A 27,788-nucleotide genomic window follows, 5' to 3' on the forward strand; every position below is an offset into this window, starting at 1 on the left:
ACCTACCTTTCTGGGTACGACCCTGGTTGATAGCAAGATGATATACCTAAAATGTAGTGTGTTCATGAGCCACTGCTCTCTACACCTCTCTGAGAGGGCCAGGTTCTGGCTTGTGGTCCCCAGTAAGCTACAAGAACTCTGACTGATGACTCCAAGTAGTGTGGCACTGTATCAGTATAGATAGCTCCTGGGAGCCGACGGAGCTCCCCACATAAAATACAGTAATAAGAATGCTTTGCCTTCTTCTTTTGTTGTGAGATGAGTAATAATGTATAAAATCCATACAGGTGGTGTTTCTTAAAGCAACTTAAATTTAAAAGAAATTTCTCTAATCAATAGTACACATACGTTAAGAATAATTTTTGTTTCATTTTTAAGGCAACCTAATGCTTCTTTTAACATAACTTATTAACAAACTTTAATGTTCGAGGTGCTATTACTAATACAGTACTGTGTGTACACTGACAACATACTGATATCATTTCACAAAACTAGTTATTGGCAAAACATTGAATATAATGAGGTCCCTGCACTGTACTTGATGTTTTTCACAGCTTGTTCACAGTCTTCTTTGTGCCTTGCAGCTGAATGACAGACACACACACATAGATGGCATCATGTAAAACAGCATATCAATATCAATTCAAAGTAATTTATGAAGAACATAACAAAATCGGACAAATTCACAGTAACATGTAGGACATTTAATATGCAGAACAACGTAACAAACACAGACACATTCACAGTAACATGTAGAACATAAAAATAAAATGCATTCACAGTAACATGTAGAACATAAAAATAAAATGCATTCACAGTAAATGTAAAATAACAAAATAAACTCACAAAAATATAAATGAATCTGTCATACAAAGAGATATCTTGTTGATACTAGTCTTACCGATGCCCATCCACAACCCGACTTCTTGTCAGGGTTAACAATCTTCTTACAATAGATGGCCCACGCACTGGGGGTACCGAAGATCTTATTTGTTTCCTGTGACCGAATTCTCCCATCAGGTAAGAGGTCACCCTTAAACTTGTTCCCCTGGCCACACAAACACATAACAGTTAATAAACAAACCAACTACATACAGTATAACACAAACTGCCAACACCTGTAAGCATGTCTGTTATTAAGGATTACAAATCCCACTACAGCAGGTTAATTGCATTGAAAAGTAGAAGTTGAGGTAGTGTGAAGAAATCTGCTAATCTACAGTTCATGACAATGCAATACAAGTTTTGTTATGCTTAAATTAACATACACTGAAACTCGTTTTACACAACTAGCTTTTTATAAAAATTCTAAAAGAAAATTAAACTCTTCTTTACAATTAAAATGTTTCTCGTTTTTATATTATGTAGAAATGCAACATATTCAAGCTTGTAACGTTATCCAATTTTCCTTCTAACAAATGACAATTTGTTTCTCATAATGAACATGTCTGACGAAAAACTTAGCACATACAATTCACGCAGTACCGTTCCTATACCAAAATTCCCTACATTTGAAGAGGAACCCAAAACACAGATAACTGTATTGTATTAAAGACGCAAGTCTTTCAAAATGCACAAGACTTTAAACCAAGCTATTAGTCTTTCTAACTTATATCTAATGTATAATGGACAAGGAATGGGGAGCCCTGCTTGTAAGGAGAGATTAAGGGGGCTTACTTTGTTTCCTGGAGGAATGAAGAGTTAGATGAGTGAAATAATAGGAGCTGCGTCATATGAGTCAATATGAACTATTTCATATAGGTCAATATGAGCTGCTTCATATGGGTCAATATGAGCCGCTTCATATGGGTCAATAGGAGCCGCTTCGTATGGGTCAATAGGATCTGCTTCGTATGGGTCAATAGGATCTGCTTCATATGGGTCAATAGGAGCTGCTTCGTATGGGTCAATATGAGCTGCTTCGTAAGGGTCAATATGAGCTGCTTTGTATGGGTCAATATGAGCTGCTCATATGGGTCAATAGAAGCTGCTCATATGGGTCCATAGAAGCTGCTCATATGGGTCAATAAAAGCTGCTCATTTGGGTCAATAGGAGCTGCTTCATATGGGTCAATAGGAGCTGCTTTATAGAGGTCAATAAGAGCTGCTTTATTTGGACCAATAGGCCTTCTGCAGTTTCCTTTATCCGTATTTTCTTTTATACTTATTTTCTTATGTTCATTATACTTTATTTTTCTTTAGTCTTATTATACAGTTTTCTATTAAATGGAAACATACTTCCTTTAACCCTTACACTGCTCAGGGGTCCTTGGGACATTTACACCCCTGTGCGCAAGAAAAAAAAAATTAAAAAAATTTTTTTCGTCTTCTAAACATGTTAATTTGTGTCCCCTGAGCACGGAAAAAATTAAAAAAAATCGTAGGTGACATATTTTGGGCACAATTAACCGAGGAAGTCTGGCAAAAAGTGGGCGTTGACAGAGCGGTCGTCAGACCCGGTCAGCGTCACCCGCGTTGACAGATGGGAGTTGCCACAAAGATATTATTACCTAATTGTTTCAATGTCTCCGATTGCTTTTTTCTTAGTTTTTTTGCAGTAATATTATTCAATAGTGTGTATTGTAATATATTTATATAATAAAAGTGGTTAATAATCGCTATGCTCAAAAGTATGATGTGCATATTAGTGATTCAATTATTATGTTTATAAAACAATTAACATAGTTTTGCTGCTATTACACTCTATACACAGGTTATATATAAGTATTGGCATGTTTTGGTCACCATAACGAACCACTAAGTTGGTATTGAGAGTCAAAAAGCAACGAAGAGTTACCGCCACACACCAGCCAGCCACTCGCTGCCACTCCCTCAACACACGCACTAAACTTTCTCCCCCAACAATACCAGTTGTGGTGTTATTACACTATATACAGACGTTATATATAAGTATGTGTATATTTTGTTCACCACAACTGTACAGCTAAGCTGATATAGTTAGTTCAGGCACTAAGAGTCGTCGCTATACACAGATGGCGGCTGGCGGCTCCCTCACTCTTTCAAGGTCACACACACTAAACTTTCTCCCCAACAATACCTTTTGCAGTGTTATTACCCTATATACACATATTATATATAAATATCTACATGTTTTATGCACCGTAACTGTACACCTAAGCTTGTAGTGCGCCCAAAGAGCATAGTGGCCACCCTCTAAACAGCTAGACAAATCGTGCAGACGACGTCACCTCCGTCACCCATATGGCTCCTCCCAGCATAATCCTTTTGCTGTTATTACACTAATACACACACATTATATATAAGTATCTACATTTGTGTTCACCATAGAGAACCACTGACCTGGTATGGTGAATGCAAACAATAACAGGTGGCCACACAGTCAGTAAACGATGCTGTCTCCCTACGTCTCTCAGCATCACTCCTCCCACAGCGCTAATTATTACAACAATCCTGATATTATCACAACCCTGGTTATTTATATCACAGTCATTGGTCATCTGTAATATTGTCATCGCTAAATAATAACAATTATATATTTATTTTGACATTTTTCGGCGATGCTGTGGTCACAAGCTGAACATCAATGCTGTTCGCTCATGCTGCGTGCGCCGGCCTTGGTTGCTCCAACAGTACTGTGCCTCTCACACCTGAGAATATTGCCCACGATTTTTTTTTAAAATGGCATCTGTTTACAAGAGCCCCGAGGAAGCTACTGTGAACCCCGTGTAGCCGCGGGCCATTTGAATCAGGCCTGGCACCGTATGGCGTATATATACGCCATGCGCACCATGGGACATGTTACTCAGGGCGTATATATACGCCATGCGCAGTTTAAGGGTTAAGAGGATTGCACCCAAAATAAAGAATTTAATTATACAGCTGCTTATTAAACTGAATTAAGAATGTAGGTTGCAACTGAATCTGACTTGAAGGGTGCTATTAAATGTAGCACAAATACAAATTACAATTATTACCCCCCATCATGATACTGCACCAGGCATTCTATCATGCTGACCCAGTTATGGTTCCATTAGCACCAGGACTTACTTCCACTTGTTAAATGTGCCAAGCCAAATTTCAGACTCCACACAATCCCGCGTCACTTGATTAACTCACGAAATTAGACTATTATTAGTCAGTTTACAAAATAAAATTGAACTTTTTTTTTTATTTTACAAGATTTTGATAAAAATAATCATGCAGCATTCAATAATGTCAAGTTTAAGCCATTCTTTCCTTCAAGTCTGGCTTGCCACTTTCCAACCAAATGCATCATTTCCATCATGTGTAGCTTATAAATGCATGAATAAAAAGCAGTTAAGCGTGTAGAGAAACACCAAGAGCAGACTTTGCTTGTAGATAAAATACTTGCCATTAAGAGATCTATCTATCACTGTGATTTATTAATTCTCACCATTAGACAAAGGAAGCTTGTACTGTGTTCAGGCTTATCAAGGACCCCCTAAACTAACTACTGACCTTCCACAGGATGCACTGCACAACACTTGCCTAACTCTCAGATACCTATTTTACTGCTAGGTGAGCAGAGGCATTAGATGAAAAGAAGCAAGCCCAACTGTTTCTATCCTGCCCAGGGATTGAGCCCAGAGTGAAAGTCAAGGATGTAGACCCCTTTACAGTCGGAGTGATTTTATGTCACTCGACAAATAACAGCGTGCTCTCATCCTGGCGTTTCTCTACACAGTTGTCGGCAATGTGAACTCTATACAGCAAAGTAAAGCATGGTACTTAAATTAAAACAAAGCACACATTGCTGAACTCAATATAGCCTTAAAGTATTGCTGTGCAAGAACCACCAAATAACTAATATTTTATCACAATCAGAACCAAGAATATCACCCCTATTATTTATCTAATGAAGGCAGCCAACATGAAAAGTTACCAAAGGTAACTTTTGATTTGGTTTCCCTTTGTTGGGGCCCCAGTAACCCTGTTAGGTTCATGGGGATCTCCCCAGGCCAACTACTGACCTTCCCCAGGATGATATCCACAACAATTGCCTAACTCCCAGGTACCAATTTACTGCAAGATGAACAAGGTGCATCAGATGAAAGGACATGCTGCCCAAATGCTTTTGTCCTAATGCAGGAAGTTAACTCAAGGTCTTTTGGCTGTAATCCAACTGCACTAAATATTACTCTAAGTATTTTCTGCTTCAGTCTCCCTTTCCCCTCTCTCCACTGTACTGCATATATATTTATTTTACTTACATTTTCAATGATACAAACTACAGTACACCAAAATATTTTGCTTAACACTTGTAAAAGCTTTAATAATGGCATTAAATGGTTAATAATTATTTAATATTTCATTAGCATATTATATGCAAAGAATTGTGTTAATCAGCATTTACAGAGTTAATATACGATCTTACTCCCCAGCCCAGTTTACCAAATGAGTCAGACACCAGAGGGCAGCACTAACCACAAACTGGCTTGCAGCAATTCACTGACGATGAAGGTGTAATCAACAAATCAACATGTGACTGTCAGTATGCATATCATGTTGTTTCCCCTCATTATGTTCTGTAATTAAATAACAAGATAACATTAAGAGTCGATCTATACTTGGTGCTGCCTTTAATCTAGTATACACAAGAAAAAATAGGGGACAAGATATCTCAGCATTGTACGGTATATCCTAAGATTTATACCTAACAAAGTTTGCTTTATTGTTGGGATTTTGTTTACCTGAAGAAATACAAAACTGCCCGACTTTGAATTTAATTTCCAAATGCTGCTGACATATCACCACTATTCGATTCTGAGAATTTATCATTATATTCAGGTGCAGAAATTAAGTCACACTAACATAGCTAAAACACATAACTGAACACACACAAAATGAAATGAAAGCGAGGACATTATATTGATGCCTCACATTTATTCATTAATGTGTCCGGCAAATACTATCATGAAGCCCTCCAGTATGTAGATTTATCCAGGACTGAAATCCACGCAATATAAAAATCCAATGTCTGATGACGACACAATGCTTTAAACTCTAGCAGTAGATTAACACTGGAACAGACAATGACTCCAAATTTACAGCTGTGTTCACCACTGCATGTTCTAGCAGATGTGATTGTCCAGTTCCCAGAAATCAGAGCACAACAATACCACTTGATTATGGCATAAAATATACGACAGTTTAAAATATACGACAGTCCATAATTATGATAGGCAAGCTATCATGAAACAGTAATAAAAGGGTATCATCCAACTGTGGTATTATATAACAGTAAAGACACATTGCTGTGTGAGAACATGATGTGCAAGATGTTATGCGACTGCAAGATACCAGACATCATATGACCACGTGATGCAAAACATTGCATGATTGAGTCGCAAGATATCGTAAGATGACCTTACCAGGTAATTGATGGTCATGAGTCCCTCGCCAGGCTGTAAGACGCCTTCCTTCACCAGAGTCTTCAAGGTTAGGCCTCTGCCAGTGCTCCTACCATGAGTTACTTCCTCAATTTCTTCTTCCTCTTCCTCTTCATCTACATCCTCTTCCTCATCAACCTCCTCATCCTCTTCCTCATCCTCAATTTCTTCTACTTCATCATCTATTTGGATTTCTTCATGTGTAGGAGGTTCAACTGACATCGTTTACATGTGCAAGTGAATTAATATGTTTTCAAAGTCTGAAAATCATCAAACTATTAAAACTTGGCCAATTTTGCGTTTGATGCGTATAAGGACTAAAAGGATTGAGGAAGATGATGTCTTTTCAGTAGGAATCCAAATAAAATCACTCCGACTTTAAGACCACAGGCATAAAAACAAAATCCACTTAAAGCTCACTTGCATTTCAACTTAATATAAGCTAGCGATCTACTACTACTCAAAATGAGACAAAAAAAACAATCACGGGTGCTCTAATAAAAAAAAGCACTCGGTTCAAGGAAGCAGATGTTACCCAGGACAACAGTGTGCTTCAACAAATATGGACTACTGTACAACGACTCCATCAATTCCATGTGTTCTAGGAGCATTTTTCTTTTACAATACAGTAGTACTGTATCCCAATAAATCATCACTATGGGATAAATTAGTACACATTTCTATTTTATCCTGTTTGTGTTCTTTGAAAGTATTCTGAATCAAGTACAAACACTGAAGTCTACACAGATTCCCACAACAAGTTTTCGGCATAAGATCTCGCACGCCACTGATGAATCACTAGTAATGATAAAGAAAACCACCACATTAAGAGGGGAAACCATGTGTAACTATACAGTCTAGTTAGATTATCACTGTTTGCAAAAAGGATATCTTTGAATTATTAAGAGGAACTTCACAGTGCATAATCTCCATACTGTACAAACATGAGGCAATAATGTAAGATCTTAATATAAATTTAATCTCAATTACCTTAAAGCAATATTGTATATTTAACGACAGATTAATATAATGCACTCACACTTTTATAATTCTAACATAAATCATGAAGATTAGGTAAAAATAACAAACAACATTACAAAGCATTAAAATAAGTTGCTTATCTACTGAGCAGAATACCAAAAAGTGTACTGCATTCCATGTGGAGTGGTCAAGCAACTGTCCTTATTGTACTAAACAGTGCTCCCTCCAAAATCCAGATTTCAAATGATGAATCCTCTAAACAATGGATCAAAGCTACCAACCAGATTTCACCTCTAAAATTTAGACTTGTTGGAAAACATCTGGCTCTCAGGGGCCATAGACAATGCTGGATCATCACTTCATCATCTGAAGTGATTTCCTTTAATTTTTTTGTCCCAGTTTTTGCTCATCATGTTCTTTTATTTATACAAAAACATTTGAAATAATGCATTTGCATTTTATAAATGTTTTACTGTATTAATATTGTACTATAAATTACACAAAAGAGCTTGTTGATTTTTTTTTTTTTTTTTTTTTTTGTGGCATCCAGATCTACTGCGAGAAAATGTGTTCTGATCATGTGCTGTATTTTTCTTTTGTGCAAGTGCTGTCTGACCTCTCATTACTCAAGCATTCTTGCCAACTTCTTTGGATATATCATCATTTGCGGGTTATTTCCACATTCTTCGGCACGAGTAGTAAGGGTACATCAGGTAAGGATAAGAGGAGCTTCTTTAGATATGAACGAATTATTAGAGAAATATGATTGTGGCTGGGAAGACAAGTGGCTGGCAGAGAAGTAGGCCATTGCTACTAGTACAGCTTCAGGCATAAATAACAAAGCAAGTAGATTATGGAGTTTGTGAATAAAAAAGGGATAAAAGTGATAAGAGAAAACCACTGAAACCTTTCAAGTATGGGGTGATTTGATGTTCTTTGTCCAACCACTTGGGCTGGACGGTAGAGCGACGGTCTCCCGTCATGCAGGTCGGCATTCAATCCCCCACCGTCCAAGTGGTTGGGCACCATTCCATTCCCCCGTCCCATCCCAAATCCTTATCCTGACCCCTTCCAAGTGCTATTTATAGTCCTAATGGCTTGGCACTTTCTCCTGATAGCGCTCTCTCTCTTGATGCTCTTTACTAGTGGTCAACAGCATTGTAGACTGCCTGTTGATTTTTGCACAGTTACAGTATGTAGCCAAAAGAACTGCATGAGCAATAGGCATTGAGGATGTCAAAGCCAGCTCAGGGTGGCTACCAAAAGTTTAACAGATGGCATGGCATAGCATTACTGTACAATATAACCACATTTTACTACCCACGAGTACCAAGAAACTGTCCTACAAAAATTAAATGCAAAAATTAAAGTTTCATAATTTTGGGGGCTTACAATAAGGCAATCCTGATTTTGAAGGGTCCACTGTGTACAATAATATTTAGTTTTGCCATTTTCGACTAATATGATGAAAAATTAGAAACAAACTACAATTACTGTATCTCCATTTGTGCAAAATGAAACCCACGTAAAAATAACTTCAATATTTGATTTATGCCGATCCAATCCCTGTGGTTCTCACTGATCAAAATAGTTTTCATGTCACTTTTTATAAAAATGTAATTTCCTTTCAATATATCTCACTCTAGCAACATGCGGAGAGGTTGTTTAACACTTGCGATGATTGTGTGACAAATGGCAATATAGTGTGCATAGGCTTGCTAATACTCTGAGAATCACAAAGCATTTAACATTAAAAGCTAATTGTATTTAAATCAGCATGCAAAATAAACAAACTTATTAAATCATTATACAATTCAGTTGCGTAAGTGTTTTAAGAGTGCTAAAGCCTAATGTACAATCCACCAATAAAAATTAAATAAAAAATAAAAAATTTTTTATAATATATATATTTATTTATATATATATATATATATATATATATATATATATATATATATATATATATATATATATATATATATATATATATATATATTATATTTATATATTTTAAGCCAATTCCACAATATCTTGTAATATTTTCCTAAATATATTGTACAAATACAATACCTAAAATAATAAATCAGTTGTACTTATGTACAGTATAAGGTTTTTATAAACCTGCATAAATGTCTATTTCTTCCAAATTCTGTCTTATCCTTACAATAAGTTTTAAATAATGCCACAGATAAATACTGCATTAAGATTGTATTTTTATGTTTTACAATGATTTCTAAATATATTACAGAATAATTTTCTAACTGATACATTTTATCCCATCAACTTGCATTTACACACAATGAACATAGAGCACAATGCAACCTCCTAAATCAAAAACTCCATATAACAAACGCCTCCATATAATGTAAAGCAAAATTCCTACCAAATCATTTTTTTCATATTCCAGTCAATTTGGATTAATGAAAGAAATTGCCGAGAAATTTGGATTGACTATAGAAATGACCTGCACGAGGTTCAACAGAACCCAGTTTGTATGTAGCCATTTAAAGTTGTCAGAATTATTTGACTTTTTGCTAATCATGTATATTTAGTACTGTACAGGTATTACTGTATTGAAACAAAAATCGGTTTCAGTTTTTGTAATATTTGACTAAACTCTTGCTTTTTCTTGCATGACCAACCCAATGATACCAGCACTGCACACAACCCCATGATACCAGCACTGCACACAACCCCATGATACCAACACTGTGCACATCACCATGATACCAACACTGCACACATCACCATGATACCAACACTGTGCACAACCCCATGATACCAACACTGTGCACATCACCATGATACCAACACTGTGCACATCACCATGATACCAACACTGTGCACATCACCATGATACCAACACTGTGCACAACCCCATGATACCAACACTGCACAACCCCATGATACCAACACTGCACACATCACCATGATACCAACGCTGCACACATCACCATGATACCAACGCTGCACACATCACCATGATACCAACGCTGCACACATCACCATGATACCAACACTGCACACATCACCATGATACCAACACTGCACACATCACCATGATACCAACACTGCACACATCACCATGATACCAACACTGCACACATCACCATGATACCAACACTGCACACATCACCATGATACCAACACTGCACACATCACCATGATACCAACACTGCACACATCACCATGATACCAACACTGCACACATCACCATGATACCAACACTGCACACATCACCATGATACCAACACTGCACACATCACCATGATACCAACACTGCACACATCACCATGATACCAACACTGCACACATCACCATGATACCAACACTGCACACATCACCATGATACCAACACTGCACACATCACCATGATACCAACACTGCACACATCACCATGATACCAACACTGCACACATCACCATGATACCAACACTGCACACATCACCATGATACCAACACTGCACACATCACCATGATACCAACACTGCACACATCACCATGATACCAACACTGCACACATCACCATGATACCAACACTGCACACATCACCATGATACCAACACTGCACACATCACCATGATACCAACACTGCACACATCACCATGATACCAACACTGCACACATCACCATGATACCAACACTGCACACATCACCATGATACCAACACTGCACACATCACCATGATACCAACACTGCACACATCACCATGATACCAACACTGCACACATCACCATGATACCAACACTGCACACATCACCATGATACCAACACTGCACACATCACCATGATACCAACACTGCACACATCACCATGATACCAACACTGCACACATCACCATGATACCAACACTGCACACATCACCATGATACCAACACTGCACACATCACCATGATACCAACACTGCACACATCACCATGATACCAACACTGCACACATCACCATGATACCAACACTGCACACATCACCATGATACCAACACTGCACACATCACCATGATACCAACACTGCACACATCACCATGATACCAACACTGCACACATCACCATGATACCAACACTGCACACATCACCATGATACCAACACTGCACACATCACCATGATACCAACACTGCACACATCACCATGATACCAACACTGCACACATCACCATGATACCAACGCTGCACACATCACCATGATACCAACACTGCACACATCACCATGATACCAACACTGCACACATCACCATGATACCAACACTGCACACATCACCATGATACCAACACTGTGCACATCACCATGATACCAACACTGTGCACATCACCATGATACCAACACTGTACACATCACCATGATACCAACACTGTGCACATCACCATGATACCAACACTGCGCACATCACCATGATACCAACACTGTGCACATCACCATGATACCAACACTACACATCACCATGATACCAACACTGTGCACATCACCATGATACCAACACTGCACATCACCATGATACCAACACTGCGCACATCACCATGATACCAACACTGTGCACATCACCATGATACCAACACTGTGCACATCACCATGATACCAACACTGCGCACATCACCATGATACCAACACTGTGCACATCACCATGATACCAACACTGCGCACATCACCATGATACCAACACTGTGCACATCACCATGATACCAACACTGCACATCACCATGATACCAACACTGTGCACATCACCATGATACCAACACTGCGCACATCACCATGATACCAACACTGTGCACATCACCATGATACCAACACTACACATCACCATGATACCAACACTGTGCACATCACCATGATACCAACACTGCACATCACCATGATACCAACACTGCGCACATCACCATGATACCAACACTGTGCACATCACCATGATACCAACACTGCACATCACCATGATACCAACACTGTGCACATCACCATGATACCAACACTGCACACATCACCATGATACCAACACTGTGCACATCACCATGATACCAACACTACACATCACCATGATACCAACACTGTGCACATCACCATGATACCAACACTGCACACATCACCATGATACCAACACTGCACATCACCATGATACCAACACTGCGCACATCACCATGATACCAACACTGTGCACATCACCATGATACCAACACTGCGCACATCACCATGATACCAACACTGTGCACATCACCATGATACCAACACTACACATCACCATGATACCAACACTGTGCACATCACCATGATACCAACACTGCACATCACCATGATACCAACACTGCGCACATCACCATGATACCAACACTGTGCACATCACCATGATACCAACACTGCACATCACCATGATACCAACACTGTGCACATCACCATGATACCAACACTGCGCACATCACCATGATACCAACACTGTGCACATCACCATGATACCAACACTACACATCACCATGATACCAACACTGTGCACATCACCATGATACCAACACTGCACATCACCATGATACCAACACTGCGCACATCACCATGATACCAACACTGCACACATCACCATGATACCAACACTGCGCACATCACCATGATACCAACACTGCGCACATCACCATGATACCAACACTGCACACATCACCATGATACCAACACTGTGCACATCACCATGATACCAACACTGTGCACAACCAAACCATAAGATCTTTCCCTCACAGTCGACCCTCTTTCTCTCTACTCAAGAATTTTTATGCATTTTTCATTTGATAGTCACATAATGTACTAAATTTGTATGTAGAGAAGATGTCCGCTGGCAAAAGTAGTCTGGCCCAGTAAAAAGAAAAGGCTAAATTCATGAAGAAATGTCAACCAGGTTGTTGTGTATGTGAATGCTGGGAAAGGAGTATGTGACACAGTCTATGCAACTTTCTCTGTTCTAGTATGGTATTAACTCTCGTAATTCATGGATTTTAATGCATTTTTTCTTTTATATACAGTATATGTTATTATTTGCAAGTATAAAAGTTATCCGTCAGCAACAGTGTTTTAGCTAGACCAAGAAAGTTGAAGGAGAGCTGCTGTATATGAACATTGATAAAAACCCTAAATTGATACACAAATGTGATCGAGGCTGATGAGTGAGGATGCTTTAAACAAATTTGATATTCAACCTATTCTCACGATTTGACAAGCACCATTAAATATGAAGTGCTTTAGCCTAACCAGAAACATATGTACCTAGCAACCGATCTAGCCTATTGTGAGCAAAGTTTATTAGTCAAAAGGAGCACTAATATTATGGGTCTTTTAATTTCACGAAAGCATCATAAAGTTTATGATAAGTTTGACAGGATCAAGAGATGGTGTATTATGTACACGGTAAGGTGCATCGTGTTAGTACTTGAAACTGTTTTTAAAAAAAAAAAGACATTAAAGGAGGTTCCAGTGGAAAAGATTTAAAGCAACATTCTCAGTGGTTCAAATTTCATAAGAATTTGGTCAAGAAATTTACAAGTACAGTACCTTGATGCTCTTAGCCACAATATGGATGATATTCAATAAGGTGGGTAAAAAAAATACATCTTTATTATACCAATATTTTTATCGCTACTGTATATACAGAACAACAAAATAATTTGTCATATGCATTTTTTTTCCCCATTTGACATTTTTGACAACCTGCTTTAAGAAAAATCTCAACTACATGGTGCAAAATAGCAAAAATGAAAAATATCTCAAAATCTGGATTTCTATAAAGCCTGATTTGGCTATAATCAATATGCAATAATCTAGATATTAGAGGTTGAATTGCACCTTTGACCTTAAAAAAAAGAATTGAATGTAATGAAATGCCAGTTTCTGGGTGAGCCCCAGAGGCTCCTTGAAGCTATCCCACTGATATAGTGCTAACCTATTTGGGTTCATCAGTCACAGTTCTTATTGTTTACCAGGAACCAGAGCCAGAGCCTGGCCCCCTAAGAGAGGCGCAGGGAGTAATGGACTATGAACACTTTACATTTAAAGTATATCATACTTGCCATCTACCAGGGAAGGCACCCATAAAGGTAGGTGAATCAAAACAGACCACTATCTGGTAGAAAAATGCAACCTATGTGCTCAAAAAAGCAAAAGAACTTCCCCAAAAAGCAAACAAACAAGCAACACTTCCTTCAACTAGCCCCTCGCTTGCTAGTGCCACCTCCCCCTCCCCCTGTGGGGGAAAAGGGAGCTGGCTTGCGCGAGCCCAGCGCAAGAACCATTCAGTTCTTGATTGATGATCAGACGTCACCTCAGGCCTCAATGTCTTGTTATGGAATTTTTGCCTTGTAAGGCTGTTCCTGCACTTGTGGTGTGCTGGCCTGGAGTTCCTGGGGACCACAGCTGCATGCATTTAGCTCAAGTGAGCCCAGCTACCCACCATCCAGTTCTTAAATGATGAAAACCGCAGACCAGAGGGAGTGAGGGGGTCAGGGAGCCTCTGAGAATCACCCAGAAACTGGGGTTTCATTACATTCAACGCTGGTTTTCTGTTGGGTGCCTCGTCGACTCCTGAAGCTAACTACCCACAGAGAAAGAAAAACAGTGACTTACCAGGAAGGAGTCAGCACCACAGGTCTCAAAGCGAGGAAGAGACAGAAGGCCACGACAGGCACCCCAAAGCAACACAAGGCCGCAGAGAGCCCAGGACGTTCACAAGATACATGGCAGCTAGGATCTTGTTCGACCTCCAAAACCCCTGCATCCAAATATCGTCCCAATACATATTGTCAAAGACAGCCAAAAGAGGGCCATACTTCCTAACATCAAGGACACAAGGGTAGATGGCAGGCTGGCTAGATTTAATGATACTGCATTGAGAACTCGAGACACATGAGCCGTAGAACAGGGAACCAGGGAAACTAGCTCAACCCAGAGCGCATCAACTGACAAAGAACCAGTGGCCCACAGGTAGCAGCATAAAGCCACCACCGGACACAGCATGTGATGCATCCCCGGCCAAACCAACCAAGAATCCACAACCTCCAGAAGCCCGCCAGTTGCAAACAAACAAATCGACCACAAGGACCAAACAAACAAAACGACCACAAGGATCAAACAAACAAAATCCCCGGCACAGGGCAAGAGCATGAAGCTCACCAACCTCAGATGCCAAAGCCAACAAAAAACAAAGCTTTCCAGAAGCAATCACAAACAGAAGGGGGCCACCACAAAATGAGGGGAGGAGAGAAAGGAAAAAACTTGGTTTGAAACCAAGAAGGTTCAGGCAGCACATGAGCACGTTGGAGGTGAAAAAATGCACAAGATAGCTTGCAGAACGAGACGGAAGTGACATTCACCCCGAACGCAAGCTGCAGCGACTCTGCTAACACATCACGATACGAAGCGACAGTAATCGGCATGAGATGCCACTCCAGGAAAAGCCAAGAAAGGACAAGACAACCTGTCCAACACCGACGAAACCTGATGAAGAGAAAGAAAATGATAGAAAGCCCATCATGAAACTTCGTACTGTTGCCGAGAAGCCACCTGATCACCATACAAAAAGCGATACACGTGTCAGGAATACCAGACACGTAGTGCGGAGGAGTAAGTCGAACCAGTGAGGCAACTCACTGGCCCGACCTATTGAAAGAAGCAAAGCCATGGAAAAATGCAGGGATTTGGACACTGAGCAAGCAGCGCCTGAAACCAAAGCTGTGCCAAAAGGAGAACCCGTCCGTGATAGGATTTGAGTTAAGCAAAACTCAAGATTTGAGATGCAAAATGCAGCCAGAAGGAAGACAGCGGAAATGGAAAGCTTTTTGCCCTACCACAAAAATCTCATCCAATCTGTAACCCTGGATGCAGAGGGACATGCCCAAACTTGTCCACGAGGTCCAGGGAAACATCCAAGCGCTCGGCTCGAGAATGGACTGAATTTGGGACAACGGAGTCATCCGAAAGCAGGGGAAAGGAATCAATTGGTACAGACGAGATCAGTCCAGAATGTACCTGAGATCTGCACAGGCCAGTGCTTCCAGTGCAGGCCCATGATGCTACTGTAACAGGCTTGGAAGTGTAACAGGAACCCACCGAAGAAACGAAGTCGGAACAACCCAGCCTAAGCGAATTAACTCCGAGATGAATCGATAGATCGGGAATCGACATGATTCTAATTTTTTTAGGGGGAAAAAAGGTGACACCCCTAGGGTCAACACTTACATCAGAGGAGCTCCAGCATATTTCAACAATCCTAAGTATTGTAGTACAGGTTGATGATAGTGAGTGGTGTCCCTGAGAACATAAAGGTATAGTGCTTTTGAAAAATAGGCGAGATAACAGGAATGTGCCAAGGGAAGTGAAATATTGGATGAGAAAAAGTTGCCCTAGTGTTTCCAGTGCAGAGAAGAACATTCAAGATGGCCGCCGGCAAGAGGAAAAACAAAACAGAGCTTGATTTTGCGGGATTCAATGAAGAAACCATTGATATAAGCAGTCTACACAACAAGTTGGTAAAATTAGATACTATAGTGAACTCTCATGTAGAAATAATTAGTAAATTGAAAGAAAGTAATGATCATTTGAACAGCAAAGTTTTATGTCTTGAGGGTTTAGTGAAAGACTTGTGCAAGGATAAGAATCAATTGGAAACAAATTGCAAAGCCATGGAAGAAGAAAATAGACTCTTAAAAATAGCTTTGGAAGAAGTTAAAGTAAATTTAAACATAAATGACTACAATAGGTTAGGTAAGGAAATTCAACAGGAGAAACAGCTTTTGTCAGCACAGATGGAGGAAGTTACACAGGGAATAGAACAGTGCAGGAAGGATATGCAACTCACCTATGCACAAGTGGCCAAGGAGAAGGAAAAAATTGAAGAAGCAGAAAAGGAAGCCAAACACTGCAGCAACTAAGATAAAACAAACAATAGACTGGAAGTGAGAAAGGAATTGGCATCTAACCCGAAGTTGGTGCAAAACACAGTTGATCGGAGCAAGTCCCTGATCATTTTTGGCTGCAAAGAAATGGAGACAACATCTAGGTCAGAAAGAGCTGTAGAAGAAGCAAAAGTAGTAGATAAAATTTTGTTGACCTCGTGGAAGGTCTTACTACCATAGAGAATGTGTGCGACTACAGGAGAATAGGCAGGTACGTAAAAGGGAAAGATCGACCTTTGAGGATCACCCTAAACGGTGCCAAACAGATGGAAGAAGTACTAAGGAATGCTAGAAAATTACAAAGTGATGAGGATAAAAAAAGTGTGGTCGTTAAGACGATATCTTTCAAAAGAAGATAGAGAGAAGTTAAAACTGAACCTCGCCGAGGCAAAACGTTTAAATGAGAGCAGGAATGAAGAAGAAATCAATGTGGAATTGGAGAACGTAGACCCCATGACAAACAGGCACACATCCAGGCATGTTGCATTGTAGAGAAACAGCTATGCAGACCAGGTACTGGGGACCAGCTAAGCCAGTAAACCCTATCAGTGCAGGCATTCCGACCGCAAGCAGCCATAGAAAAAACCTCGGGGGCAACAGAGGAGGATCACCACCACACCCTAGGCATTGCCTAATCAGGTGTAAAGTGGAACTCCTCTGCCAAAAAAAGTCTAAATAAATGCCGGGAAACATGAAAGCACACTATAAAAAAAAAATTACAACAGCAAACAAGCAGAGAACTATCAGCCCACTGTTTGATAGCTGAAAATCAGACTGTGCCAGCCGCAGTGCACCACACCAGCCAACAAACACTCCCGCACCTGCAAGACAAAAAGCCCAAAGCCCCCGACGCACCCCAAGGGCAAAGACAACTACAAGTGAGGAAGTCCTCCAATGGGTAGTAATTTCTGAATGCCCCAGGAAAGATAACCCTGTCCATGCAAGGCACTGAACAAGGCACACAAGGCACATTACTTACAGAGCACCTAGGGAAGGCAACCCCTAGATGCATGCTGCTCCAGTACTGGAAAATTCCTATCTACATGCACATCTGTTTATAACACCCCCACAAGGGCACAAACACCGAAGAAAATGGGAACACAGAGCCAGAGCGACTGCGAGCTCTCAGCATGGCATCAGTCAAAGAACTGACTGGGGGGAGGGGCACTTCTGGGGGAAGTTCTTTTGATCTTTTTAAGGACATAGGAAGCAATTTTCAACCAGGCAGTGGTCTGTTTTGTTTCGCCTACCTTCCTGGGTATCTTCCCTTTTCTATGGCAAGTAAGATATACTTTAAATGTAAAGTGTCCATAGGCCATTGCTCCCTGTGCCTCTCTGAGGGGGCCCAGGTTCTGACTCATGGTCCCCGGTAGGCATACAAGAACTCTGCGACTGATGACACTCAAGTAGTATGGAACTTAATCAGTAAGATAGCTTCAGGGATCCTCTGGGGATCCCCAAAGAAAAGATGATCTCAATTAACAAATTTTAGTAAAAATGAGTAAAAACTAACAAATTAAAAACTTTCAAACACAATCCCAAAATATAGTCTAAAATTATTGTTTTTATAATTAAATACCAAGCACATGCTACATTTGGTATGGCTCTATGAGTTAATTTTCTCCATAACTAGGGGGGGGGGATGAATAATTACTACTCTCAATGCAATATTGATGCTATTTTGGTCACTATTCTCCCATTGCTAGTTTATGGGAAATATTAACTTCTGCATTACAAATGAATTTCCAACAAACTTTAAATTTTTTCCTTTAACTTAAAGCTAAGTAAAATGATGCCTGTTTACTACACTTTTAATATTTTCTAAATTTTAATTTGAATTATATCATAACCATTTTAAATAACATTTACAAGCCATCACATGCATTAAAGTGAAAGAACACACAGTAAAGTGTAACCAAATAAAAACTATTCCATACACATCACATGCAATTTATTATTTTCCTTTTGTTATTAAAGAAGAAATATATAACTACTGATCAAAACATTTTAGAGCACACTTAACCTGCTACTCTTTCACCTAGATACAAAATAACTATTAGAAAACAAATTGATAGAAATACATCAACCATGAAATCATGGGCTATGATAATGTTAGCATAGGTGTAGTAATACAGTATGATCAGACATAACTTGGACCCGATTAGTATCTCAACCTGCCAGTTAAACCTCAACACCGAAAAACCAGCGTTGAATGTAATGAAACGCAATTTTCTGGGCAAGCCCCGGAGGCTCCCTAGAGCTATTGGACTGGTATGCAATATATTAGTCTGGGACATCAGTCAATTGGAGTTCAGCCTACCGGGGACCACGAGCCAGAACCTGGCCCCTTCAGAGAAGTACAGGGATCAATGGCCTATGGAAACCCTCCCCTCTGGTTGGGAGCATTCCATGTCTGCCATTGGCCAGGGTTAGGCACCCAGAAAACAAAACAAAAAACAAAACAGAACAAAACAAAAAGCATAAAAAAACTAATTTGGTAGAAAAAATTGCCACCCCCCCCCCTCCCCAGCTACTCACACCTTCAGTTCGGAGGCTGAGCATCAAAAGCAAAACGAAACTGCCAATTGGAGGGAGGGAAGGAGGGTACCAGGGAGCCTCTGGATCGCCCAGAAAATGGCGTTTCATAAACCAAAGATAAATAAAAGAGGGACTTACACCGGATGCAGCCGCCACGCACCCCTCAACTCGAAGTCAAGACAACTGGATGTAACCTGCGACCCAAAGACACACACGAACAACCGGGACCAGAAATACTGACCAAATAACAGGCGGCCAGGACCCTGTTGAACCTCCAAAACCCCATGCATGAATGTTAGCCAGGACATGTTACCTAACATGGCAGCTAAAGCAGCAAACGTACGAACATCATGGGCACGAGGATAGACGGTAGGCTGGCTAGCCTTAATAACCTGCAGATGACCTGGGAGACCCGAGTCCTGGAACAGAGAACGAGGGAAACCGGATCAACCCAAAGCGTGTCCCCAGCCACGGAGGCGCGCAGATAACAGTGAAGGGCCGCAACTGGACACAACACATGCTGCACCCCCGGCCTAGCAAACCAAGCATCAAAGACCCAAGAGTGCCTCCGGAAAGTCACTGTATTGTTCTTCACCAGAAAAGAAAGAAACATCTGCAACTGAACAAACAAACTATCAGGACCGATAGAGCAGAAACCTGTGGCAGAGGAGAGCATGAAGCTCACCCACCCGACCCCCAGAGGCCAATGCCAATAGAAATAGAGCCTTGGAAAAACAATCTTGAACCGAAGGGGCCACCACAAACCGAGAATAGAGAAAAGAGAGCACCCGGTCCAAGGACCAGGATGGCCATGAGTAGGACGGAGGTGAAACAAATCATGAGAAAGTTTACAGAATGGGGCAGAAGTGACATCCACCCTAAATGCAAGCTGAGGCGGCTACACCAGCGCCGCACAGTACAAGGCAACAGGATTCAACATCAAATGACAGTCCTGAAAAAGCCAAGAAAGGACAAAAAACCTGATCAAATTAGAAGACAACCTACAAAGAGACAGAAAATGGTGAAAAAAAGGACACGAGACTTCATACTGTCGCCAAGACGAAGCCCGCAAGGAAGGGGGGGTGGGGGAACCATCAAAGAAGCCATCTGATCACCATACAAGTGATGATACACCCGTGTCAAAAAGACAAGATGTGAAAAGCGGAGGAGTAGACTGAACCAGCCATGTTCAGGACCGGTTTGACCTGCTGAAAGATGTGGAGCCACAGAAAATGCCCGGGGTTCAGATACCAAGCAAGCAGTGCCTGAAACCAAGACCGGGCTGGCCACCAAGGGGCCACCAGGACAACTCTCCCGTGGTAAATCTCCAACCGAGCCAGGACCCGAAGCAACAGCTGGACCGGGGAGAGAAGAGGTATAGGTAACTCCACCTCGCCCAGTCCTGCCATAAGGCATCCACTGTGACGGCTCCGCTTAAGGAAGCGGAGCTCCCTTAAGATAAGCTCTGGGATAAGGTGCCACATAGATCAGGAGACATGGAGACCACGCCGATGCGAAGAGGTCCACCTTCGGGAGCCCGTACATTCGGCAGAGCCAACTGAAGGAGTCGGCATTGACTGTCCATTCCGTGGACAGGGGAAATGAACCGAGACAGTCCGTCTTCCAAGACGTTGGACACTCCCTGGATATGAACTGCACAGAAAGCTAAACCTCGAGAATTCAGCAGACGAATCACTTGAAGCGACCAGCCCCAAAGAGCCAAGGACCAAAGAGAACCCCAGCGGTTCAGATAATGATCCACCAGACAGTAGTCAGAATGGAGCCGGACCGTGAAACCCCGAGGAACTCAAACTCTCTGAAGCTTCAGCCAAACCGCCAGAACTCCAGCATCGTGCTGTGAGCCCGACGGAAGGACGGAGCCAACCGCCCCTGGCCAACCTGGTGAGCACTGGTAAAACCCCAACCGAGAGATGAAGCACCCATGAACACATCGAGCGAGGGATCGGGTAGGCGCCAAGGAAGTGAACCCAAAAAAACCCAAAGAAGAAGCCGGTAACGCAGCCATTGACACAAGGCCCACAGAGGCCAAACCCAGTGATCGCGAGAGGTGGAAGAGACGTCCCCGAAGGAACCAGAACAGACCCTGAAGCCAGATCTGATCCAGGGGGTAATCCAGCCAGTGAAGTTCAGACTCCCGCACAACTGCTAGAGCAACTGCCGAGTGACCCAAGACCCAGAAACAGCCGAAGGTGGGACCACAGCCGCACAATCGCCTCCGGAGAGAGACAAGGTAGCGGTCCTAGAGTCCCACACAAAGCCCAGCCAGGTACGAACCTGCGACTTCCTCCAGTTCACCAGGAACCCGAACGTGGCGTGCTGGGAAAGAACCACACCTCTGGCGAGCAGACAAGCAGACTGACTGGGAGCTTACACCAACCAGTCGTCGAGGTATGCCAGAACCCAAACCCCCTTGCAGACACAGACAGGTCATCATAATACAGGTAAGACGCGTGAATATGCGAGGTGCCAGATTCAAGCCAAAAGAAAGGCAATGAAAGCAGTAAGTTTGCTGCCCCACAACAAAACCTAGCCAGTCCCTGAACCCCGGATGTATCGGAACATGCCAATACAGGTCCTGGAAGTTCAGACACACCATTCGAGCTCCAACAGGAGCCGGACCTGAGACAGAGTGGTTATCCGAAAGGAGGGACAAGGAATCCAGAGGTTCAGATGGGACATGTCCAGAATGAACCGCAGATCTGCACAGTCCCGTTTCGGTACTGGAAACGGGCAGGAAACCAACCTGAGGGACGGGGTCGTTTCGATCACGCCCAAGCACACCCACTCCAAAATGACCTGACGAAGCGCAGGGGGAAAAGCCTGCCCCACCAGCCCTGAACCCCCCCTGAAGGAGGAGGAGCTGCCCAATGCCACCACAGGCTAGAGGAGATGACCCAAAATGCCCATGAATCATGGGACCAAGCATAAGCCATCAGCAAGCGCTTCCCCCACATCACTGACATAGTCAACAGGGCAACCCGCAAAAAGAGCCGATGAGCAAAGTAAGCATTGCGCCGACCAGATTAAGCCAGCTCCCAAGGAAGCGCCGGCTCAGGAACTGGCACCAATGGCCCACCCCGAGTGGAAAAACCCCAAGCTCTGGCACGACCTTTCAGAGAAGCCCGAGAATGGTCACCATGGAGGACCAACAAGTCTGACATAGGACGACAACTAGACGAGATTGCTGCAGAAACTGAGCGAGAGCAGCTTTCACAAACAGCAACGGACAAAAAGTTGATGAAAACTTAAAGAGCCAGGGCCCAAGCAGATTCCAAGAAGAGAGCGAGCATGGTCTGGTAGCACACGAGGCGAGAAGCAAAGAACAGAGACACCGCATCCCTAAGAATTGCCGCAAACACCTTTAACAGTGTGGCCGATACCCAAGTCACCGAGGCCAGCACACCAGACAAAGGCCCGGCACTCAGTGCCTCCACATCCTCTCCTAGCCAATCTGGGAACAGCTTGAGAAGGGAAAAGAAGCGCCAGACCAAAGCTAAATGCCCTCGAGCACACAAGTACTCAGCAACGAAATACTCCAAAAGGGTGGAGCTAAACAAGGCCAACATCCCAAGCAAGCATGGGCAAACAAGCACGCATTAAGGCGCTAAACTCGCCCCCAAGGTAAACCCACAGAATGGTAGCAGCCTCCCGCCAGTCGAGCGTGAGGGTCCAACAAAACCCATGCCACGCTCCCTGCCAAAAAGAAAGGGCAGTCTGCAAGCCAGGAAGACTTCGGGATCTCATAACGCACCCAATATGGGGAAGAAGATCTGAACTCAAACGAGGACAGATCCATCACCGAGGCAGAATCCAGGTCTCGCAGGAAGTACGCCGTAAGAGCCTCCCAAACCTCCTTAGGCAAGAACCGAGAGGCAGAAAACCTCCAGAAGGAAGGAGCCAAGGAACCCAAGGAAACCTGGAACCGAACCCAGGAAGGAGCCGACCCCAAATCATACTCATACAGGGAAAGGGGGTATGAAACCCCCTTCCCCTGCAACAGCAACACCCCACAAAGAGGGCACCAAAACCCAAGTGGGATCAAAGGGGGCACAAGTCCCTTAGGTTAACTCCTCCCCAGCCCCAGGATCCTCAAAACCAAGTCCTGGAGCAGAGCCATCCTCCATGTCCTCTACCCCTGAAGAAAAGGCAGAGTTCAGGGGAAAGATAGCAAAGAAGGGGGTCTGCTCGTAGGACCCAGAAGCCTCAGCAGCAGAAGCAGGATCGAATGCCTCTGTCCCCAACTCGAAAGGGGCAGTCCCTGAAGCTCCCCGAGTCTCATCGCCAAGTAAACCCTGCCCTGACTCTGAAATCCTCACATGTTTGGGAGCAGGGGGGGGGGGGAAGAGGAGATGAGGAGAAGGCCAAACAATGCCAACCAAGAAACGACTGGGAAGCCTGGACTGAACCAGAGTCGATGTGACTAATGCCCCCAAGTCCGGGTTCCAATAACCAAAACGGGGCAGCTTCGGGGCATCCGTGTGGAAAATCGACCTAGCCCATTGCAGCAACCTAAACCAAGCATGCAACACGGATGCTGCCTGTACCTCAACCTCAGTGACAATAGAATGGATAAATTGGAGCACTAGCAGAAAACACTCGCAAGACTCTGGGTCAAAGGTGTTGTTGACCCAACAAGCAACATGATGGAGGCAAAAAGAGGCAATTGTCACCCTGAGACAAAGGCACAGAGCAACCTTCAAACTCACACAAGGTGAGCTGGAACTCAGAAGACGCATCCATCGGTCTACCGAGCCCCAACAGGTTTTTCCAGGGCCCGCAGGCTGACTGGTACGGAAAGCCCAGGCAAGGTGATGCAAAGCCGGTTAAACCCAATAACTAACAAAGGGGATGAGCTAAAATTGAACCCCCCTACGACATGTACAATCACAGGGACCCAGAGGAGGGCCACCAAAATACCTTAAGTGGGCTAAAAGCCAAGCAAGGCAGACCCCCTCCAGGCAAGGAAAAACAAAAAGAAAAGAATAACCTCGCAAAAGTATGTCACCAGAAGGAAAAGGAACATGGCTGCCACATTGGTAGGCAAGCTGTGCAGCACCTTGTGCCCTTACCAGCAGCAATACCACTTCCTACCCAAGGCCACAAAACCCCAGCTGGCCCCAAGGGTGGGGTAAACGCCAAACAGCAAGCACCCATATGGAAGTGGAATCCCGAAAGCACTATGGAGGGTAACCCTAGCACCCCAAGAGGTAGTACAGTACTTACAAGGCACTCAGGGAAGATAGCCCTAAGTGCATGCAGCCCCAGTACACTGAAGTTACACCTGGCCACCGCACCACAAAACAGCAGAGAACACCACTAAGGCAAAACACTGCCAAGAAATCAAGCCCAGAGTTGACGACCGCCCTAGATCACATCAGCCAACGAATTGGAGGTGCGAGTAGCTGGCGCGGGGCATCCGGGGCTCCCTCCTTTCCCTCCCGGAGAGGGGAGGGCTGCATGGACAAGTGTCGCGGCGACTGTGTATGACGTTTGCTTGTTTCTTTGGGTGTTGGGGAAGTTCTGTCTCTCTATTCAGTTTTTGGTTGCAATTTTTTCTACCAAGTGTGTTTGTTTTGGTATATCTACCTTTCTGGGTGTCTAACCCCAGTCGATGGCAAACATGGAATGCTCCCAACCACATGAGGTTGTCCATAGGCCATTGCTCCCTGTGCCTCTCTCTGAGGGGGCCAGGTTCTGGCTCATGGTCCCTGGTAAGCCGAACTCCAATTGACTGATACCCCAGACTAATATATTGCATTTCAGTCCAACAGCTCCAGGGAGCTGATGGGGCTCCCCCACAGAAAACAGGTCGATAACTGAATTTCATTAACAAATTTCAAACATTTGTAACTAATTTTGCATCTCATTATTTTGAGTACAGTAATCAAAGCCTCACTAATACTGGTATTGTACAACACCTTGAAGAGGAACAAAATGCAAAAAGAGTACCGTACTCTATATTTCAAAATTATAGGAACCAAATGAAAACAAATGTCTGCTTAACAAAATGATAAATTCACTTTTGTTTAATAAGAATGCAACATTCCTTCTCTAAAATACATATCGATGATAATATTTTAACAAGTCGGTGTGATTACTGCCATGTTTTAGGTTTACTGGTATGCTATTTTTATACATAAAAACAATTTAAGCTAATCAGCCTAACCATACTTGCTACAAAGTGAATCGGCCCTGTACGTATAAAACACTAACGTTGCCTGGGAACAAAACACTTGGCACCAAGATGATCAATCAGTTGTTGTATCCCTCTATATACAAATACAGCTCGTGCTGCATATTTTACTATACATGTTTACTTGAAACCAGTTATGCGAGAGTAAAAATAATTGATAATTAATGATCAATGATTTAATGTTCCAAATACAGATCCTGATGATGATAAACATATGAACAACAGAAACACTGAAGTTGTCCTCATGAAAACATAAGATTTTTAATAATACAGGAGGGCAAGGCTATCAATATAAACATACAAGTTTAATTTAAACAAAAATGTAGCTATTAAAAATAATATTTTTCTTAGACTAAAATGTAATACAAGCACGTTTATTGGCAGTGTTGCACAGAACTTGCCAACACTTTTGAGGTCAAGGTAATCCAAGGCCTCTTAATAACATGGAGCAAGTTCACGCAGTTGAGCTTGTTATACAGTATGACTGTGACTGCATTCTAAAACTAAAACTAACATAGCTATCACTTCTTACGAGGAAAGCAGGAATTGTACTAAGGGTCCCAGACACATGAGGCCTACTCATTACCATTTCTCCACTAAGATACAAGGATTAAAAGCCAGTACTGTATACCTCAGTTTCCCTTTTATTCCATACTCTCTCATTCAATTTCCTTGTCCTCCAGATTTCCCGACATTGACATTATTTTCATAATTTGTCAGTCCTAAGGTTCTTTTTTGGTACAAGAAGGAAATTTATTTGACTCATTTTGCTCACTAAATGATGAAAGATATTATTCCAAAAGTCAAGTGTGAACTTTCAACTCTGATTAAGGTGTGGTGCCTAAATTTCACACTTATCTTTGTGTTCCCTAAAACCAACCTGTTTAAATTAGCATCTTGCATGCTAGTAATTAGAGATGGAGTCAAATACATGTGACAAAATTAAATGCAAATACAATTACAGTATTTAAATCCAGAAATTAAAAAAAAAAAACAAGCACTGTATATAGAGTATATTCTAATCTGAAAGTCCTCAAATACAATGTAAGTTTTAAATACAAATCAAATAGAAATATAAAGCCTCAAATATATATCATACTATTTTAGTAATAATGTAAATGCAATAAGATTTGCATTCAAATGTAAATGAAAGGTTTTGCAATCTCAACTTCATACGAGATGTAGTTTTTGTTGCTAGTCACCGAGAGGTAGTGGTCCTTGCTACAAGGTAGGAAAGGGCCATGGGATGGGTTCAAATACAAATTTATATTTATGCTGCATAGTAATTGCAAATATTTACCTGAATTTACCCGAGGGTCACTAGATATGATAACCATGTACAAATATAAATTCAAATACACACAGTTGATAATTTTCAAATGCTGTACAAATACTAATTTCAAAAATATATTTGGTCCCATTCAAGATGGCAACAGGTTGTCAGCAGAACCCAAAAGCATCATCACAAGTAATTACAGATAACTGCAGGAAATAATTTGAATCCATCCAAGTTTAAGTCAAAAGACTTAAGAAATGTCTCCCCTTAGCTATTTCAATTAAAGTTGAAATATGAAGGAGAACATCTATGTAAAAGTGCAGCTTGAAATGTAAATAAGGAAGCAGTATCGCTGAACAAAGAACATCACTAACATATGCAGATTACTATTATTAATGTTCTGCTTAAAAAGTAAGTACAGTACTGTATCAAGATTGAACAAAAAACACAAAAACAAACAAAAACCACACACACACACA

At 42.0% G+C, this 27,788-nt stretch overlaps 1 protein-coding gene across 4 annotated transcripts in view; it reads right to left on the bottom strand.

Moving 5' to 3' along the window:
* LOC123769729 (MPN domain-containing protein) overlaps positions 1 to 27,788 on the bottom strand; it is a 110,029-nt gene that overhangs the window by 75,539 nt on the left and 6,702 nt on the right. For 3 of the 4 annotated variants that reach the window (XM_045760954.2, XM_045760955.2, XM_045760953.2), the window contains exons 2-3: positions 6,375 to 6,652; positions 902 to 1,048 (exon numbers count right to left, since the gene is read on the bottom strand). In XM_045760954.2, the coding sequence (XP_045616910.1) occupies positions 902 to 1,048; positions 6,375 to 6,614 (387 nt within the window). In that variant the 5' untranslated portion in view covers positions 6,615 to 6,652. The remainder of the gene's footprint in view (positions 1 to 901; positions 1,049 to 6,374; positions 6,653 to 27,788) is intronic. The other variant, XM_045760956.2, reaches the window with a different exon arrangement.

Source organism: Procambarus clarkii, chromosome 45 (assembly GCF_040958095.1).
Source record: "Procambarus clarkii isolate CNS0578487 chromosome 45, FALCON_Pclarkii_2.0, whole genome shotgun sequence".
Taxonomy (NCBI): Eukaryota; Metazoa; Arthropoda; class Malacostraca; order Decapoda; family Cambaridae; genus Procambarus; species Procambarus clarkii.